The sequence below is a fragment of the Cervus canadensis genome, chromosome 2 (assembly GCF_019320065.1).
Source record: "Cervus canadensis isolate Bull #8, Minnesota chromosome 2, ASM1932006v1, whole genome shotgun sequence".
In the NCBI taxonomy this organism is placed as follows: domain Eukaryota; kingdom Metazoa; phylum Chordata; class Mammalia; order Artiodactyla; family Cervidae; genus Cervus; species Cervus canadensis.
This window is the reverse complement of record NC_057387.1, coordinates 51141391-51163292: the sequence shown is the minus strand read 5'-3', so window position 1 is coordinate 51163292 and position 21902 is coordinate 51141391. Positions and strand designations below refer to the sequence as shown.

Sequence of the window (21902 nt, the reverse complement as noted above, 5' to 3'; positions counted from 1 at the left end):
TGCTCAGACATGTCCAGCTCTTTGAAACCCCATGAACTGTAGTCTGCCAGGCTCCTCTGTTCATGGAATTCTCCAGGCAAGAATACTGGAGTGGGTTGCTATTCCCTTCTCCAGGGGATCTTCCCGACCCAGGGATTGAACCTGGGTCTCCCGTATTACAGCAGAATCTTTGCCATCTGAGCCACAAGGGAAGTCCTAGTGATGTCATAGCAAGGTACAGCTGTTCTCTCCTGTAAATAATACCATCTATTCTTTCACATAGATTGGACTACAGCCTGGCAATTGACATCATTCATTTGCTGAGTAGTAGAGCAAATTATTCTTTGATGACTATAGAAAATTTCTGAAATAAATTATCACTTTTTAAAAGATTCTTTTAGTACTTCTTTGTTTATTTGGTTGGTGCCAATGGTAGAATTCTGTGTCTCTGTGCTGTTTGTACATTGATATGAATAACCAGAAGATTTATGTTTCTCTGGGACTCGTCCAGTTTCTACCTTAACTCCTGCTCACAGATTTGTTAGTGAACTACAGGGTGTCCAGAGATAAGTCAGTTGAACACAGAACTAAGATTTCAGTCCCTGCACATTGCTCCGGAAAGAGCTTTTTCTTCATTATTTCAAGAGCATAATTTTAAGTATTTCAAAATTCTAAGCAACAGAAGCAAATTGTCTTGGTTATGAATCACTAACAGTATGTTCCTAGTGTTTATCCATAGTTTCTGTATATGCACTGAATTTTCTCATATGGTTCTGGCCTTGAAGTGGATGCTTTCCACGTAAGTCGTGATGGATGAAATAATTCATTAGCCTACTTGACTTATCTGAGGTTATTGATATTTCTCCCAGCAATCTTGATTCCAGCTTGTGCTTCCTCCAGCCCAGCGTTTCTCATGATGTACTCTACATAGAAGTTAAATAAGTGGGGTGACAATATACAGCCTTGACATACTCCTTTTCCTATTTGGAACCAGTCTGTTGTTCCATGTCCAGTTCTAACTGTTGCTTCCTGACCTGCATACAGGTTTCTCAAGAGGCAGGTCAAATGGTCTGGTATTCTCATCTCTTTAAGAATTTTCCACAGTTTATTGTGATCCACAGTCAAAGGCTTTGGCATAGTCAATAAAGCAGAAGTAGATGTTTCTCCAAAACTCTCTTGCTTTTTCAATGATCTAGCGGATGTTGGCAATTTGATCTCTGGTTCCTCTGCTCTTTCTGAAACCAGCTTGAACATCTGGAAGTTGCTGAAGCCTGGCTTGGAGAATTTTAAACATTACTTTACTAGCGTGTGAGATGAGGGCAATTGTGCAGTAGTTCGAGCATTCTTTGGCATTGCCTTTCTTTGGTATTGAAATGAAACCTGACCTCTTCCAGTCCTGTAGCCACTGCTGAGTTTTCCAAATTTGCTGGCATATTGAGTGCAGCACTTTCTCAGCATCATCTTTCAGGATTTGAAATAGCTCAACTGGAGTTTCATCACCTCCACTAGCTTTGTTCATAGTGATGCTTCCTAAGGCCCACTTGACTTCACATTCCAGGATGTCTGGCTCTAGGTGAGTGATCACACCATTGTGATTACCTCGGTCATGATCTTTTTTGTACAGTTTTACTCTTGATGAAAGTGAAAGAGGAGAGTGAAAAAGTTGGCTTAAAGCTCAACATTCTGAAAACTAAGATCATAGCATCCGGTCCCATCACTTCATGGCAAATAGATGGGGGAAACAGTGCAAACAGTGGCTGACTTTATTTTTCTGGGCTCCAAAATCACTGCAGATGGTGATTGCAGCCATGAAATTAAAAGATGCTTACTCCTTGGAAGGAAAGTTATGACCAGCCTAAACAGCATATTAAAAAGCAGAGACATTACTTTGTCAATAAAGGTCTGTCTAGTCAAGGCTATGGTTTTTCCAGTGGTCATGTATGGATATGAGATTTGGATTATAAAGAAAGCTGAGTGCCAAAGAATTGATGCTTTTGAACTGTGGTGTTGGAGAAGACTCTTGAGAGTTGCTTGAAGTGCAAGGAGATCCAACATGTCCATCCTAAAGGAGATCAGTCCTGGGTGTTCATTGGAAGGACTGATGCTGAAGCTGAAACTCCAATTCTTTGGTCACCTGATGCGAAGAGCTGACTCATTTGAAAAGACCCTGATGCTGGGAAAGATTGAGGGCAGGAGGAGAAGGGGACGACAGAGAATGAGATGGCTGGATGGCATCACCGACTCAATGGACATGGGTTTGGGTGGACACCGGGAGTTGGTGATGGACAGAGAGACCTCGCATGCTGTGATCCATGGGGTCGCAAAGAGTCGGACACGGTTGAGTGACTGAACTGACTGACTGACTTGGCTTATCGGAAAATGCCATGAAGCAAAAAGAAAACAGTGTTTAATTTTATCCACGTCCTCATTTTTCTTTTCTTTTTTTGTGTGTCCTAAAGAAGCTTTCAGAGAAGGCAATGACACCCCACTCCAGTACTCTTGCCTGGATAATCCCATGGACAGAGAAGCCTGGTGGGCTGCAGTCCGTGGGGTCGCTAAGAGTTGGATACGACTGAGTGACTTCACTTTCACTTTTCACTTTTATGCATTGGAGAAGGAAATGGCAACCCACTCCGGTGTTCTGGAGTTGCCTGGAGAATCCCAAGGATGGCGGAGCCTGGTGGGCTGCCATCTTTGGGGTTGCATAGAGTCGGACACGACTGAGGCAACGCAGCAGCAGCAAAGCAGCTTTCCTCAAAAGAAAAGGGATGAAAGCAATGTAGATACAACTAAAATTCAAGATGTAGGAAATGAAAACATTCTTGATGACTAGAAAGTCTCACGCTAACCAGAGTTAAAAAAAATTAACATTCACAGTATATATAGTCATCCTTACCTCGAAAAGTCAGTGGTTGTATATTCATAGTGGTAGGAGAATCGCTTTTATTAAAGCGAGATATCAAAATGCAGATAGGATCCTAATGTAGATGTGTTGGTTTCTCCTTTTACTTGGGGTTTAAATGAATGGGTAGTGCCTCTCAAATCTGGCACTCTCTGTGTATCTTCAGTGAGTCAGCACTTTGCTCTAGGAATCACTAGGCTGACATCACTTGGCAATTCGGAGGTTGTGTGAAATGAGCTGTTTCATCTCAGAGGAATAGAGCTAGAAGGCCAGTTTTTCCAGATGTTCGCTGGCATCTGATTTTATACATGTGTGTACTTGCCACTGTTGCAGTTTGTTTTGCTTTGAGGAGGGGGCACAGTGTTTATTTATTCACCTCATATTTATTAGCACTTACTTTGTACCAAGCAATGTCAATGAGGATGGAGCTTTTCTGTATCTTTACTGGTCTAGAAGGTAAACTGATAATAGAAAATTAGACTATGTTTCCATAGGTGCTACAACAGAAGGAAAATCCAGACTTAAAAAACTGCTCCCATTAACTGTATACTTTTGTTCTCTACAGTAATGACCCAGGTAATTATGTTTTAACCTTTTCAGTGTTTAATTCTTACACCAGACTAGTGGCATTTGATGTTCCTCAGAGAAATTTTTGATGACACTTCACTAGAGAAGATATGCTTGATGTCTGGTTTTTAATCATGTACAGATAAATCCTACAGCATGTGTATTATTGCTGTACCTTAGCACCGAGAGAATTCATTAATTCAAAAATCTTAAGTTTTAATCAGTTTATCCCTCCAATTCCTTAGATTTTTTTTTCCGAGAACATTGATTCCATGCCTCAGAGGTGCCAGGGTATGATTTTTTTTTTTTTCTCCTTTTCCTGTTGCTATTGAGGAAATAAGCAACCAATGAAAACAGACTTTTTACTCAGTCCTTATGTTTATTAATAAACATCTTAAAATTTGGCAATTTTCTTTATACTATTCTTTCTCTCTCTCTTTCTTTCTCTTTTCTCTGGGTCTAAACTTCCTGCATACACAGGGTGTTACTTCCTGACCATCACATAAGTTTTAAACATCATCATTAAATAAGGAAGATACCATGTGCATAGCAGGCAGGAAATGATGCCACACCCTTGCAGTTTTGCTTTTCCATTTCCCCTGGAGACAAGGACTTGTTTGTGTTGGTGAGAGTGATGCAGTGTGTATGGTAGCTCATGTGTGTCTATTTTTGTTCCCCATGGTGATTGCCCCCAAGCACACATGTATTGGGCTTGGAGAATAGCAAGCTTTATGAATAAGACATTTGCTGAGAATTAAAGCATTTAAATCATCACCCTTTTAGAACCATCTTCCATGCCTTTTTCAGTTCCTTTTGTTTCTCAATAAGCTTTTTGGTACTTAAAATATTATCAGTAGTGAGCCTTGAAACAAATTCTGGCATTCTGAGTTAATCCTGTCACTGATGAGGGTAAATCTTATGTCTCTTGAGGATAGATGCTTTTGTCTCCTAACGTGTTTCTGAGAGAACATAATTAATGCAGTTTGTACATTAACTGATAACTTAGTGACATGAAAGTTAATTCGCTTCCCTTGTATCGCCATCATTTTTTCCCAGGAGAAATGGGTCTACCTCAGAAAGGATGGCGACAGTCTGTCTTTTTAATCTTTTTTTTTTAAATCTTATTTATTTATTTATCTTTGGCCATGTTACACAGGCATGTGAGATGCTAGTCCCCCAACCAGGGACTGAACACCTACCCCCTGCAGTAGAAGCACAGAGTCCTAACCACTGGACTGCTAGGGAAGTTCCATCTTTTTAACCTTATCCCTTGTTCTTTGCAAATGCAGCCCTTTGCCACCTATCTCAGGATCCCACAGGGTTCTGACCTTATCCTCCCCCAAAACCTATCCAGGTCCAGCAGCTTTGAGGCTCCAGTGAAGTTGCTCCTATTCCATGAATCCTCCGTTCACTGCAAGCCTTAGCTTATTGCACTTAACCACATCATTCACTTGATGTATGTACAACATTGTGTGCACCCTTGTTTGACTTTTCATGTGGCTGTTTATGTTTCTCCAACAAGAATGTAAGTGCTTTTAGAACAGGGAATGTTGGTTATGCCTCCTTGATTTTCCTATGATGGTTAGCATAAAGTAGATCTTCAGTAAGTTTTAGTTAATAAAGGATAGCCTGTTCTTAGTATCTCTGAATAAGCCCTGGGGAATAGATCTTTGGGATCTGTTTCTTACTAGATCATTCTTAGATCAGCAGAGATAACTTGCTCTATCAGACTGGGGACAAATCTGGTTGGTCTTCAGGGTCCAACCGTCTGAAACCAGTTGTATCTGGAGAGTGGAGGGCAGGTAAAGGATAAAGTTAGTCACCTTCCTGTTGGCCCACCTGTCACTTTGTGACTCCAGTCTGTCTATGTCCAACTTGCCATAACCAAGTTAAAGCATCATCTTTTAAAAGAACAGGCCACTACCTAAAGAATATACCTGAGTCACACATTAGCATACTGGAATGATGACTGCTGATTTATCATATGCAGCAAGTTTTCTCACTTCTTTCAGTGATAATACAGTCATAGCTATGATTTAAAGTCTAAACCAGAAAAATGATTTAGGGGTTATAATTCATAGAAAAAGAGTACTGGACTTGATTGTCAAAGTTGTAGGAAAATAAGATATGCTTATTATGAGATATGCTTATTATCTCATATGCTATTAAGGGGAGCTGTATATAAGGAAATCCAGACTTTTCTTGGTGGGAGAAGAATTTGATGTTGTAATTTACCTTGTTTGGCACTACCCAAGCAATATTGTTTATTCATAATGGTAGCTTGCTCATCAGTCATTTCCAACTCTCTGCAACCCTTTGGACTGTAACCCACACAGCTCCTCTGTCTATGGGCTTTCCCAGGCTAGAATACTGCCGTGGGTTGCCATTTCCCTCTCCGGGGAATCTTCCTGACCCAGGAATTGAACCCGTCTCCTCTGTTTCCTGCATTGCAGGTGGATTCTTTACCCACTGAGCCATTGGGGAAGCTTATAACAGTCAGGAGACTAATTTTTTTTTTTTTTCATTTCAACACACTGCCTCTCTCTTCTGAAAAGATAGTAAACCAAGAGTTATGCTTGAGAACACTCTCTGTTCAATGTGCATAGCTATGATAAAGTATAAAGAGAGATACTAAAAACGCATACATGGACTTAAAAGCAAGATAAACGGTTCTGTGGAGCACAAATGGAATACTGAGTGGGGCTGAGGCAATAGCTGGGCTCTCATCCAAATGTAGGCAGTAGCGGCCAGGAGTTCAGCTCCTGCCAGTAAAGGAACTAAAAATGCAGCAAGCATGATAAGAGACTGGAGTCCGGTCACTGTAGCCAAAGGCCCTCATTTCCAAAAGGAAGCTAGAAAGAATGGCGACTGACTGACTGCTAGAGCTGGTGCTTCAGAGGAAACCACGCATCTGGGGTGCCTCCCAACCAGGAACTGAGTCAGCCTGCCTGGAATTGTGAGATCCTGACATCACAGTGGAGCAGCAGAACATCATGGCAGGTCCTGATGGTGGGCTGGGGGGCTGGGTGCAGGAAACCACGCGGGAGCACGTGAGAGAAAAACGGCCTCCTCAGAATGAGCCTCCCCCCCAGCACGCGTGGAGACAGCTATGCTGAGAAAGTCTCGCAGCAGAATTGACAGTTGGAATATTGAATCACTCCACTCTAAAGGAAACCAAGCTTTGCAACAACAATGAGGTTAAAATAAATGTATTTACTAAAGTATAAAAAAATTAAATAAAAAACAGAAAAAATAGATTTAGAGTGGTCAAGGAGATAAAGATAAAACATAAAAAAGTAGGTAGATATGTCATAAGATCAAATGAATATAAAAAATTTAGAAATCATAGAAATAAAAAACGACTGAAATTTAAAATATCAACAAGCAGAAGAATAACACTGTACTCAGTTGCAAGAAGAATTAGAATTCTGAGTTACCCAGAGCCCAGCACAGAGAGAGATGGGAAATAAAAAGCATGCACACACCCATGGAAGATCAACAGAGAAACTCTAACATATGTCTAATAGGAATTGCAGGAAAAAGTGGAAGAAATGATAAAGCAATTTTTGAAGCAATTATTTAAAGAGATTTTCCTAAAGTTTTCCAAAAGTGAAAAAAGTCAAGTCCGTGGCTACAAATATTGAGCATTGTTCATCTACATACATTTAAAATTAGTGTGAAAATGTAAAAGATCTTTTATTAAAGATAAAATCTTCAAAGCTACCCTAGAGAAAGAGAGATTGCTCCTCAGAGAGCAAACTCAAGCTGACAGCAGGCTTCTCATCAGCAAAAGAGGCCAGAAGAAAATGGAATAATATGTTTAAGTGCTGAAAGGAAATTACTGTCAATGCAGAATTTTATAATTTACCAAATTATTATTCAAGAGTGAAAGCAATATAGACATGTTCAGACGTATGAGGCATGTGAATTTTCTATCCACAGGCCCTTATTAAAAGAACTATTAAGGGATACACTTCAACCCATAGTCAAAGGAACTCAGGGGGCAGATAAAGGATCTGAGACAGTGGGTGAGCACATGATTTAATAAATATGTAGATAATCACTGAACTATAGATTATTTTTTTATATTATGTGTTTCAGAGGAGAGCTAAAACAGACTCCGGGAACAACAAAACAGGATAGTTTGGTGGGTAGTTAAAACATGCTTGAAAGAGGAGGTAAGGATTATGAAAAACTTTAAGTGTATACATTCTAAGAAATTATATGTAACCTTTACTACAGAAATTTAGTCTACACATTCCCAACCAGCTGAGGCAAGATGGAAAATAGGAGGTGTGGACAGTGTTATCAGGGCAACAGAAAGCAGGAAGGAAGAAGTGGTATATATAAAAATAAAAATAGGGACATAAATCCAAATATCACTAAATATCCAAATATAAGTGAGGTGAGCCACAAAAATGTAATAGATTAAATTCATTTGTAAGAAGAAAGAGGTGATTAGTTTGGATTTTTTTAAAAGTCCATAAAACAGACACCTAAAAAAATAACAAAATCACAAAGGTTCTAAATAGAGACTAAAGAAGGATATTAAAAAACAGGAAAAAGCTGATGAAGCTCTGTTAATATTAGATAGTATTTAGACCTTCCATTTTCAAAAATGCACTGTTTATCAAAACAAGATATGTTTTTAATTTGAGAACATGCATAAATTCTTGTTAACACCACACAGGATACAAAAGAATCTCAACACCCCGAGGAATTCCCGGGTGCTGAACCTTTGCAGTGAACCTCTGGCAAGCACTGATCTGTTCTCTGACCTGGTTTACAGAATGTCATGTAAAATCAGTCAGCATGTAGTTTTTGAGACTGGCACTGTTTTTAAATTAAAACTTGCCTGAATGCAATCATCATCGGAATATTTTTAATAAATTATAGCACATCCATATCATGTAGTAATGCAGCCGTTAGAATGAAGTAGATCTCTCTATGTGGGTGTGTTAGGGTCTGTAAGACATACTGTGAAGGTGAGAAATTTAAGGGGCAAGAACAATGCATGTAGTAAGATCCCACGTGTTCATATGTCCTGTGTGCAAAGTTGCTTTACTCGTGTCCGACTCTGCAACCCCATGAACTTTAGCTTGCCGGGCTCCTCTGTCCATAGGATCCTCCAGGCAGGAATACTAGAGTGGGTTGCCATTCCTCCTCCAGGAGATCTTCTTGACCGAGGGTTCAAACCCATGTCTCTTAACGTCTCTTGCATTGGGAGGAGGATTCTTGACCACTAGCGCCACCTGAGAGGTCATGTCTGTGTCAATACACAGATACAGAGTACCCACCAAACTTACCAGGGCTTCCTACGGCATGGCTGGGGAGTGGGAAAGGTGAAGGGAGTGCGCTCCCCTCTATGCTAAATATGCAGCTTTAAAAAAAAAGATTTATAATAGCAAAAAATAAAATGTTTAGGCATAACTTAATAAATGCCCAAAATCTATTTGAGGAAAGATATGAAACTCTCCTGGGAGATATAAAATTAGATTAAGCCAAGTGGAGGCACACACATGGAGAGGAAGAATCAACACCATAAAGATGTCAGTGCTTCTTAGTTTATAAATGTAATATAATCCCAATAAAAATACCACCAAGGTGGTTTGTTCTTGGGTTTTTTGTGTTTTTTTTTTTTTTTTGGATCTAGACTATAAAGTTGATTATAAAGTTCATTGTGAAAGACAGGCATGAATTTGAGCACTTACAACACTCATTACTGATTTAGTCACCTATCTCCTGTACTGGACTTTGAAGGGTTCACTGCTCTTGGTATCTCTGACATGATGTCTGACACAGCAGGTCCTTCACTAGGAGTGACTTTTCCTGAGGCACACTCAAAACTAGTTAGCACTTGTGTTCTACATGTCCGCCTCCACCCCCATCAGTGTCATTTATGTCTCCTGCATGTAAAAGATAAGCTGGCCCTTATGTATGTTTCCCTGTCTTTGTTATATCAAGCAGTTTCTCTGAAGCTGAGTGCTTTTGTTTGGTTGGGTTTGACTCTCAGCCCTTTGGTGTCTCATTCATAAACATGTTGAACTGCTTCAGTAGGTCACCACTGGTCCCTGCTGCTTCTCACGGCACTGCTTTTCTGGAAACTGCCTCAATTAAGTAGATCTTACTTTTTTACATTGTAATGATGGATGTTATGATTCTAACAAAGGGACTGAGAATCAAATAACCATCATCAAAAATATAATCAAAGATGTAGGTGAACATTAATAACTTAAAATTGTGAAAGTTACTATTAAAAGGTCCTCATTTACATTGACCATGTAAGATATTTCAGTATGTGATCAAGTGTGTACATATTCCATGTAAAACATGTATCTCTTTGCTGGTATAAATTTGGCAATTTTGATTTTAAATATTTGATTTCTTTTTCTAGCTCAGAGCAGCATTCCAGGACATAGTTTAGATAGGTTGCTTCCTTTTTTAAGGAAATTTGAATTTTACTTTGTTTCTCTTAAAAACACACCTTGTAGAAAGCAAAATCAGGAAATGCAGTTTATTTCATTGACCCTACAATTTTTTTCCGAGAACAGCTGTTGTGTTATCTGAAAATAATTTGCAAATGGGAATTCATGAATTTGGCTCTTAGTGAGACCATTTATCCAATCACTGCAACCTTTGTGTTTCTTTTCCAGAAATATTATCCTAGGTATGAGGACAGTCATGGAACAATTTCACATGTATATTTTTTATTCCTCTAGGAACTTTAGTTATAAAGTCTTGAAGAGCATTTTATATACTTTGTTACCTGGATGTCAGCTGCTCCATGGAATATAGAGGATGTTGTATCAAATTCCAGTCTATGAGCTGTCTGCATTCTGACAGACTCCTGGAAGAATTAGGTTCTCACCGTTCCAGTTCTTGCTTCCATGGAAACAATTTAGATTATAGATTTTTAGCATCCCAGGCAAAATCTCCCTGTCCAGTTTTGATCTAAGCATGAAATTACTTGGTCCTTTTGCCTGTGATTTCTATAGTTCATTCATAATAGAGGGGTGTGTGTGTGTGTGTGTGTGTGTGTGTGTGTGTGTGTGTGTTTAGCAGATTTTACCAAAGGTTTAGGGAAGATTGAAAGGTATTTACATCTCCAAATGGAAATAATGAGTGTACACTGCAGCCTCCTACCCCATTGCTTGACCTGTTTCCTTCGATTCTACCCCTCCTCTACTGATTCACCTCCCCCCTCCCTCTAAGCCTGTTCATCCCACTATAGCATGGGTGGTTTAGCTATCTTTGTTGCTGGTTTTACCTCACTTTTGCACTCAGTGACTCATGTCCTTCTATGGACAGCTTTTCCTTATTCTGAAACTAACTTAGGTATTTGCTTTAATTTCGATGATTTCATTTAAGAATTATTCTCAGAACTTCCCTGGTGGTCCAGTGGTTAAGACTCAGGGCTTCCCACTGCAGAGCAAATGGGTTTGGTTCCTGGCTGGGGAACTAAGATGCTGTGCTGCACCGCCAAAAAATAATAATAATTATTATTATTCTCAAATCTGTTCTTAGGGTAGTTAACTTTCTCACCTTGATATATCTTGGATCAGATTCTTCTGTTCATCTTGCTTTTTAAATTTTTTTCTCTTCCCCTTGACCCCATTTCTTTCCCCTCTTTCTCCCCCTCCCCCTGCATAAACACACTGTGTAGGTGTAGGTCTAGTCCCAATGCTTTTTCCTCCAAAGGCAGCCTGAGAGTTGTCCCTAGCAGAAAAGCATTGGGTTTCTCGTCTGTGTGACACATGTATGGTACAAGCTGGTGGTGATGGTCTAAGCCTTGATGTTCTGCAGAACAGGATATGGTGGTGGGGCTTTCTTCCTGCTCTTACCCTAAGCACTCTTCCTTAGCCCTCCACTGCAGCCTGGAACCCTACCATTATTCCTTTAAAAAAAATTTTGCAGCTATTCTTTAAGGCTTCTTTTGTATTCTAATCTTTAAATTTCTGGATTAGGTAAAGAGAAGTGAGGTGTAGGTTTAATTAGGCAAGCTTCTCAAGAAAGCAGAAAAGTTGAAACAAAATCTTTTAAGTTCTTACAAGATGCTATTTCCAAATATCCCACAAAACACCTTTTACCCTTTTCTTTTTTAAAGGAAGCCTTTCTGTCTTCTTTCTGTTTCTTTTACTGTACCTTTGAAAACATTGATGCTTCTCCCGGTTCTTCTCGGTGATGGGGAGTGTTTACACTAATCATAGAAAGTAACTTCCTTCCTCTCTCCTATGGCTATTTTACTGTTTAAATCCCCACAGTCTTTTCTCTTGGGCTCTGCAAGATGCCAGCCAATCAAGTTCCTTTGTCCTAAATATAAAGAGGTACCCCAGGAGGGCACACAGCTGAGCCAGGGAGGCCCAAGCAGGATTTCAGGCCACACTCGCCCCTCAGCTGGACACCCTGGTGCCAGGCATAACCTGAGACCCTCTGCAGCAGCCAGGCTCCAGAGGTTAATCATCTGCCCCCATGAGGAGCGAGTCTGGACAAGGGCAGGGCAGGAGGCAGTACTGGGTCCATCTGGGTGCTTGGCAGGGACCTAGAACCTCCAGAAGGTACCTACTTGCCTTTTTACCTTCTGGCTGATCTTGCTTTCACATCAGTGCATCTCTGTTTTCATCACATCATTAACAATGTCGTATTAACATACCTGGAGAAAGAAATGACAACCAACTCTAGTATACTTGCCGGGAAAATTCCATACACAGAGGAGCCCATGAGGTCGCAAAAAATCAGACAGGACTGAGCATAGCACAGCATTAACATGCTAGCTCAAAGGTGTCACTCTTGGAGAAGGTGCTGGGGAAGCATTTCTGTCCGTACTGGTCTCTAGCCCCCACCTTGTGCCTGCTTCACAGATGCGCTCAATCACTCAGTTGTGTTCTACTCTTTGCAACTTCATCAACTGTAGCCCACCAGGCTCCTCTGACCATGGGATTTTCCGGGCAAGAATACTGAAGTGGGTTGCCATTTCCTTCTCCGGATAATTGAAGCTTCACAGATAATTGGAGCATTAAATGAGACTACAATTGGGAAAACATCTAGAATATGACCCCAAGCCACTGAATTTCTTTTTCTGTTTGATATTTCTGCAGGGTAGACTTTAACATCCGTCTAGGCTTTCTCCTACTATTTTCTGTTCCAGGGGTTTCCATGGTAGAGTGCTTGACCCCAAGAAATATAAAGGATGCCCTATTGAAATATGAGATTAAAATGAAAACTTTATGTTCATTTTAAACTTAAAGGAAAAATAAGCTAATATTTGGCTGAGGGAATTGGCAATACTTTATGGTTATAATTATAAATAGACATATATGAGTGAGTGAAAGCCACTCAGTTGTGTCCAACTCTTTGTAACTCCGTGGACTATCAGTCCATGGAATTCTCCAGGCCAGAATACTGGAGTGGGTAGCCTTTCCCTTCTCCAGGGGATCTTCCTAACCCAGGAATCAAACCCAGGTCTCCCTCACTGCAGGCAGATTCTTTACCAGTCAAGCCACAAGGGAAGCCCATAAATAGATATATATATATGCCCACAAATATGGACATGTTTAACATTTTTTTCCTCTGATACAGGTAAGTGATTAAAATGTTTGTTTGAAGACATTCTCAAACATTCTCACACCACTGTAGTTACCAAACCCTTTGAATGCAATCACATTTGTTTTTCTTCCCTGCCTTCTTCTGATTTACATAGTAAATAGTAGCCCCTGATACATCTTCTGATCTACAGTGTTTATATATCTTTATAAACAAAACTTCCTCTCTTCCCCCAACTTCATTCTTTCATTGTTATCCACATAGGATATGGGAAGAGATAAGCATTTCCCCTAAAACATGTATAACTTATGAAAGGTAATTTGTTACTCAGGATGAAGTAAAATTGAGATCTTTTTGGTTTAATCCTAGAAACTCAGTAAAATAAAATAAGAATGTGGGTTCTGGGTCCAAGTGGCCTAGGCTAGATGACATTAAGCAAGTTGCCTAAACTTTCTGTGCCTTCATCTCCTCATCTGTGAAATTGGGGTAAAAAGAGTAATCTGCCTTATCACGTTAAGGTGACAATTAAAATAATTAATATCTTTGACATTATTGGAATAGGATTACATATTAAACACAACAGCAGGTTTGTTGCTGTCATCGCTGTAGTCACTGTCCTTAACTTTATCCCTAAGAGAGATCCACGCCCAGCACTATGCAGCTCTGAAGTGGAAAGACTAGTGTCAGTGTCAGTGCTAGATTCATCCACTTTCTCAGCAAATACATACTGGCAGTCTCCTATATATCAGACACTCAACTAAGGGCTGGACGCTCCACTGCACTTCAAACCTTGTACAACACTTCTCTCTAGGGGGCTGTATCTCCCCCGTCACCAGCTTGTGGTCATATTCCTCATGCCATAACAGTCTACTTTGTAATAGACTCAGTGTACATGTTCATGTACTTCTTCCTGGAGATGATTCCTCCAGGTTGATTCCAAGTGTATTTTGCCTCATCCTATCTCATATTTGGGAAGAAAGTGTTCTCTCTTACTGAAATTGCAATCTTATGAGACTGCTGGACATTCTTAGGGCTTCAGATTATTTTCAACAAACTGAAGCATTAGTAGGGGAAGAGAAGTTGATGTAATATTTTGTGTGAAAAGCAGCAAGTTTAGACATAACTATTTTACTATCAAACATTTCTACAGTCTTTCATCTCTCTCTGAATAAATAGTTCTTGCAAAAGCATAGTAAATTCCCATTTTATTAAAACTAGTCATATTCATCTATGCATGACTAGGATATGGGTAGAAAGAAAAGAGGAAATTATAAAGACAGGAATTTCTCCCGTATTTCCTCCTTTTAATCCTTTTACTTCTCATACAGAAACTAATATAATGTTGGGAGACATCCAGTTCAAGACAGAATCTGATAAGAGGATGTACTTCCCAGACCAATGACTGATTCCCCAAGGCTTCAGTGAAATAAGAAATGCAAAATTTTTTAAATATGTGAAATGTTCTTCAAATATTTATTTTGTCATGAACTGTTCTGTGTCCTGACAAAACTCCATTTTGTGTCTTGAGTTAGATGTGGCAAACAAAGATATACATTTCATTTTCCCAACCTGTGGGCTAAGAATAAAAATCTCGGTGTTGGAATTGAACATTGTATTCTCCAGGCAAAGGAAATGGACTTTTATTGGATGTTATTGCTGCTTTCCTTCTCACTAATGACATTATGAAAGCTCTTTGAGTAATATAATTTGAAAATATTATTTCTGTGTTTCAGGTCATGCAAGACAAGATAATCTGCCTTCCGAAAAGAGTACAGCCTTCTCAGAACCACTCTTCTGTTTCAAATGTCTCTCAAGCAGTGGCCAGTACCACCCCACTGCCTCCACCAAAACCATCTCCTTCTAACCCAGTCACTGTGGAAATGAAAGGGCTGAAGACAGATTTGGACCTTCAGCAATACAGCTTTATTAACCAGATGTGCTATGAGCGAGCCCTCCACTGGTACGCCAAGTATTTCCCATACCTTGTCCTCATTCATACCCTGGTCTTCATGCTCTGCAGCAACTTTTGGTTCAAGTTCCCTGGCTCCAGCTCCAAAATAGAACATTTCATCTCAATCCTGGGGAAGTGTTTTGACTCTCCCTGGACCACACGAGCCTTATCTGAAGTGTCTGGGGAGGACTCAGAAGAGAAGGACAGCAGGAAGAACAACATGAGCAGGTCCAACACCACCCAGTCTGGTCCAGAAGGCAGTCTGGTCAACTCTCAATCTTTGAAGTCAATTCCTGAGAAGTTTGTGGTTGACAAATCCACTGCAGGGGCTCTGGATAAGAAGGAGGGTGAGCAGGCAAAAGCTTTATTTGAGAAGGTGAAGAAGTTCCGGCTGCACGTAGAAGAAGGTGATATACTGTATGCCATGTATGTTCGTCAGACTGTACTTAAGGTTATAAAATTCCTAATCATCATTGCATATAATAGTGCCCTTGTTTCCAAAGTCCAATTTACAGTGGACTGTAATGTTGACATTCAGGACATGACTGGATATAAAAACTTTTCTTGCAATCATACCATGGCACACTTGTTTTCAAAACTCTCCTTTTGCTACCTGTGCTTTGTAAGTATCTACGGATTGACGTGCCTTTATACGTTATACTGGCTGTTCTACCGTTCTCTGAAGGAGTACTCTTTTGAGTATGTCCGGCAGGAGACTGGAATTGATGATATTCCAGATGTGAAAAATGACTTTGCTTTTATGCTTCATATGATTGATCAGTATGACCCTCTGTATTCCAAGAGATTCGCGGTGTTCCTATCTGAAGTGAGTGAAAACAAATTAAAGCAGCTGAACTTAAATAATGAGTGGACTCCAGATAAACTGAGGCAGAAGCTGCAGACAAATGCCCATAACCGTTTGGAACTGCCTCTCATCATGCTCTCTGGCCTTCCAGACACTGTTTTTGAAATCACAGAGTTGCAATCCCTAAAACTTGAAATCATTAAGAACGTCATGATACCAGCCACTATCGCGCAGCTAGACAATCTCCAGGAGCTCTCTCTACACCAGTGCTCAGTCAAAATCCACAGCGCAGCATTGTCTTTCCTGAAGGAGAATCTCAAGGTCTTGAGCGTCAAGTTTGATGACATGAGGGAGCTGCCCCCCTGGATGTATGGCCTCCGGAACCTGGAGGAACTTTACCTGGTTGGCTCTCTAAGTCACGATATTTCCAGAAATGTCACCCTTGAGTCTCTGCGGGATCTCAAAAGCCTTAAAATTCTCTCGATCAAAAGCAACGTTTCCAAAATCCCACAGGCAGTGGTTGATGTTTCCAGCCATCTCCAGAAGATGTGCATCCACAACGATGGCACCAAGCTGGTGATGCTCAACAACCTGAAGAAGATGACCAACCTGACAGAGCTGGAGCTGGTCCACTGTGACCTGGAGCGCATCCCTCACGCCGTATTCAGCCTGCTCAGCCTCCAGGAACTGGACCTCAAGGAAAATAATCTGAAATCCATAGAAGAGATCGTTAGCTTCCAGCACTTGAGAAAGTTGACCGTACTAAAACTGTGGCATAACAGCATCACCTACATCCCAGAGCATATCAAGAAACTCACCAGCCTGGAGCGTCTGTCCTTCAGTCACAATAAAATCGAGGTGCTGCCTTCCCACCTCTTCCTATGTAACAAAATCCGTTACCTGGACTTGTCCTACAATGACATTCGATTTATCCCACCTGAGATCGGAGTTCTACAAAGTTTACAGTATTTTTCCATCACTTGTAACAAAGTGGAGAGCCTTCCAGATGAACTCTACTTCTGTAAGAAACTCAAAACTCTGAAGATTGGGAAAAACAGCCTATCAGTACTTTCCCCCAAAATTGGAAATTTGTTATTTCTTTCCTATTTAGATGTTAAAGGCAATCACTTTGAAATCCTCCCTCCTGAACTGGGTGACTGTCGGGCTTTGAAGCGAGCTGGTTTAGTTGTAGAAGATGCTCTGTTTGAAACCCTGCCTTCTGATGTCCGGGAGCAAATGAAAACAGAATAACTTATTTTGTTTAAAGTTTGACTAAAACATGCTTCTACCAAATACAGTATAAATAACTAGGTAGTCTTAATGCCTTTCCTACTTTATTATTGTTTTTCTTCTTTTTCGCACAAAACAAAATGTACACAAAGAATGAGTAAGGAGTATGTATTTTTTAATAAAAATTTAATTGTATTTTTTCAATATTAGTATTTTAAAGGTTTATTTGTCCTGGAACCTAATGTATCTATTATTGTTTTCTACTGACAGAGACAGATGGTTCCACCTGTTTTTGTTTGTTTTTTTGTTTGTTTGCTTGCTTGCTTGTTTGTTTTGGTTTTTGGTAAATTCTTGTAAAAGGAAGGGAATTTTAAGTTGCATGTTTTTGGTATTTTTTAAATCGATGAAGATACTTTGCCAAGGTCATTTTTTAGCTTGTTTACATCTGTACAGGGTCTTTATTTTTGTTTTCATTGTATGTGTACCAAGGAATCTCTGCTAGTTATTTTAATACCAGCTGCCTTCTGCATTGGTCAAGTATTTCATTGTACAGAAAACTTCTCTGGAGTATAAGCTCACATAAGTGCATTGTCATGGACTATTATTTTCAAAATTTCCCCTTGCCTCCAGCAGAACTCTAAATTGTTTTCTTTCACATACCTGCCAGTTATTTATCATTAGGCAAGGATTTTGTGAGTAAGGACGATAATCTTCCATGGTCAGGTTGGTTGGATTGGTCATTTATAATTTAACTGATTTACATTTTTACCAACATTTTTTAAATGTTGAAAATATTTTCCTTCAGTGAAAAAGGAAATGCAGAAACTCCTCCCCTTTAATATCAATGTTGTTATGTAGTTCTGGTGAACAACCTTAGAAAAGCTAATTTATTTTAATTAAAATAGCTAATTAAATTTAAAAATCAGAATCAGAAGCCTGCTTTTTAGTAATTTAATCATCTTTGATATCTTGATATGTGAATACATCCGATGGAAAAAAAAGAAAAAGTGCTACTAAAGCACCCTGCTAAAGAGCTGGTGCACTCCAGCCAGGCACACAGGTTCCTCTGGGCAGTGTGGCAGTGGTGATCTCTGTTCAAATTCTGCCTGTAACACAAACTAATCAATGTATACCTATATATATATATTAATCAATCTCTCTCAAGTCTGCCCTTGCTATGAATGCTAGTAATGCAAGCACAGAAACTCTGTTCTCTTTGGCTTAGAAAAGTTTATCTCATCTAAAATAATTCTATATCTTTGTTTTTTTAAGTGTGAAAAAATAGCTGAGTGAATATAACTTAGAAATAATTTTTGCCTGTTGGTCAGCAGAGCTTTTATTTTACTCTATACTAAAAATCCAACATAGTGTGAAAGTGAAAGTAGCTCAGTCGCGTCTGACTCTTTTGACCCCGTGGACTATACAGTTCATGGAATTCTCCAGGCCAGAATACTGGAGTGGGTAGCCATTCCCTTTCCCAGAGGATCTTCCCAACCCGTGATCAAACCCAGGTCTCCCACATTGCAGGTGGATTCTTTACCAGCTCAGCCCCCAGGGAAGCCCAAAATGTATGGGTCTTGGGCAAAAGTTTTCACTGACTATTAAACTGTATAGAACAGGAAAATGAAAACACTATTTGTGCCCTCAATCCAGGACCAGTGCTATCTATCGTGGGAATTTTGTTTCATTCTCCAACTTCATACTCACTGTTTTCAGAACCCTAGTCTGATCTAAGATGGTTTTGCGACCTAACAAAAAAAACAAGTAGGAAGATGGTTTGGGTTTCAAAATGCTGGTTTTAAAATTTACTCCTTGATCCTGGTAAATTTGCTTAATGACACTTTGAGTCATACACGGGACACAGCTCTACAAACTACTCAGCAGATACGTGTACCTCAGTTGTGTTTTAAACATTATGATACAACATGGGGTAAAGGATTTGGAGAAGAGATGCTTTTCATTTATTTAATAATTTAATCATGTAGACCAAAGTGCTTTGCTGTTTCTGCTCTATGTTTAAGTGTTAGAATGGTGATTTTGTATAGCTGGTTTATTTCCACCTGGAATTGAAACAACATGTTTAAAATAGCAACATGGTTTTACTTCTTTGATAAAATATTCAATTCTAGTATGTTTTTAGGATCTTGATTATGAACCATGAGTTGTATTTAGAGACATAGCACTACCTGTTTTAAACAAACAAACAAACAAACCTGGAAGATTGTCCATCACTGAGCATGACAAGAATACCCCTGTTGAAAGGTGAGCTTTGATAACTGCTGTTAAGACACTGGGTGCATTATTTTTCTGGATAAAATTTATAGTTGTTTTCTATATCACCCTTAAAAAGGGATCTATTCAGGTTAAACATCACATTTATGCTGAAATCTTTATCTGGTGTTAATTTATAATCTCCCATGGGTTCATAACTGAAGTAAATCACTAGTAATTAGTCTTTGTGACAACTTGCTCAAAATGTCAAAATAATTTTATTTACTTCCTAATGATTTCACAGGTTGACCCTAACCTAAGTTCTAAATAACAACCAGCTAATCAGTATAGTTCTGAGTTTATGGTTTAACTAGGAAGGAAAATTCATAGATGCTTGTTAGATTTTATAAAAATTCAAAATGTTCAAACTTCATCTTGAGTCTTAATTTTCCAACTTGATCCTTTTAAATATTGTATATTTTTGTTCACATTCTTAAGTAAAAAGCATTTAATTACTCTTTAGCTATTAAATGGGAAACTCAGGTAAATGAACTGCTGACTTTTCTAAAGTTCTTTAATGAATCAAACTCAGTGTTAAAAGGGGTATTTACCTAATCCTTTTCATATTTTTACAAGTGCTCTTGCTAAAAAGGAACAACTAGCTCTATTTCTCCAACTTCTATAAGATTCATGAGAAACTGCTTATGTAAATATAAAAGCATCATATGTACTCAAGTCCTGTGGCTACTGGACACCCTTGGTGAGTATGCTTTTTGGTCAGTTTTAGTAGTTAAGTATAGATCCGTTGTTGTTGGATGGTCCTGTTGAAACAGCATCTAAGTATATATCCTGGTGGAACTCACCTAAAAAGACCACACCTCAGAAAGCTAGTCATTTGTTGGGTTTTCACTCACTTTGTTTTGTTTTAAGTACGATGGTTTTTAACATAAATGTTCTTGATTCAGTGAAACCTGTTATTTACACTGGTAAGTTTTCTGATTGTTCACCCACCTTTCCCCTGCCTTAGGTTTCCCATGTAGTTAATGCAGTGAGTTCTAACAATTTCCATACCACCCCAAGGGCAGGCACTACTTTTTCTGAAAGGCTTGGAAAATAAGCCTGCTGTGAGTATTCTGTTCATTTATAGGTTCCTCCTTCTCTGCCTCTGAAGCCATCTTTACAGAGAGAGGCTTAGCAACCTGAAGTATTCCGTGAGTTACTGGGGATAAACAAAGTTCACGTTTTTGCAACATACTATCTTATGATTTCTGTTATAAGAAAGGGAAGAAAAAAATATTTACATTTGTTGTTACCATCCCCCCTAAGAGTTTTGCTGTGGTTTATGTTCCTAATTCTAAGTAAAGTTCATTTTTTAAGTAGTATTTTACTCTATAATGTAGTGTAGTGTTAGTCACTCAGCCGTGTCTGACTCTTTGCCACTCCATGGACTGTAGCCCTCCAGGCTCCTCTGTCCATGGGATTTCATAGCAAATACCTGATTGGTAGTAGTGATTTATTTATTATATATACTTAAACAGTGATCCATCTTTATGGAAACTGCAGTATTTAGTAGTAAAGAGATAAGATAAACTTCAAGACAACTTAAATTTGTGTTTAGAAATTAAATTGATTCAGTTTGCATTCTCCTATGAATCTTGAATGTGATAATGCTATTCAAGCAGTTCACATTTTTGGTAGGATCTCAATAACTCAGGGTAGGTAGGGTTCCATAGCAAAATAGCACAGTTATTAGCGAGGGGAATGCCTCAAGGGTCTGTAAGATTTTCTCTTTTTTTTTTTTTTACTGTCTACTCAGACACATTGTAAGAAAACTTGGACAGTCTCAGACCTGCCATTAATTTTTCAGATTTAGGCCTCAGTGACATGCTTCTAATACAATTTCATACCAGTCTTTCAAACTAGCTATCCACTCTTACTCCATCTTCTCAGAGACTTTCACTGATAAAGGTAACATGCTTAAATTCATTTTGGGGAGATGGGGAGGAGAGAAGCTCTCCTCCCACGCTAAGAAATTTTCTTTTTTTTTTAATTAGAAGACCTTAAAAAGGGGTATATAACTTCAAACAGTTTTTTGGTCCTGTTAAATAACAGTTCCTATGCATGGTTTTGGATCTGGTATAAATTTGCTTTTTGCTGAACATTGTTCACTCTCCCATATGATTCTGCCTATTTAATGAATATTTTTTGTGGGGTTGAAACTCAATGCCTTATGTGGTCACTTAGATTTCCTTTTGCTGCTTGTTTCCTCTTACTGTATATGTTCAGATTTTGTCAGTGCTGGCAAAACCTCCAAGACTGTCAAGAAAATGCTTGAAAGTTGATCTGTCATAGTGTAAATTCATGATACAACGTCTTAATGTTATTTGGCTATGTAGTAGTACATAGGAACAGAAAATAAATTAAATAAAATTGTTTTTGTAATTTGAAATTGAGATCAGTCCCTTTCTTATCTATTTGTGGAAATCATGTTTCTCTTTTGCATTTCTCTTGTGTTTTTGCATTTTCTGTTACCAAGGCTCCCTGAACTCTGCAGGAAATAGGCTGCATGCATTTTTTTCACTTTGTATTTGGCTAGTTTCTGCAATTGTGACTAATGATTTCCTTCCTTAATTCTCTGTACTGCATCTACCTAAGGTGCCCCTGGAGTTTCATTTGGGTCATTAGTGCCTTGCTATGTAATCTGGAATGCAATTTCT

The 21902-nt window shown here is 39.0% G+C and overlaps 1 protein-coding gene across 2 annotated transcripts in view; it reads left to right on the top strand.

Annotated features, from left to right (window-relative positions):
* The window catches only part of LRRC8C (leucine rich repeat containing 8 VRAC subunit C), an 87092-nt gene extending 65829 nt beyond the window's left edge, over positions 1–21263 (top strand). For both annotated transcript variants that reach the window (XM_043460723.1, XM_043460722.1), the window contains one exon: positions 14722–21263. In XM_043460723.1, the coding sequence (XP_043316658.1) occupies positions 14722–16995 (2274 nt within the window). In that variant the 3' untranslated portion in view covers positions 16996–21263. The remainder of the gene's footprint in view (positions 1–14721) is intronic.
* Positions 21264–21902: the final 639 nt, after the last annotated feature.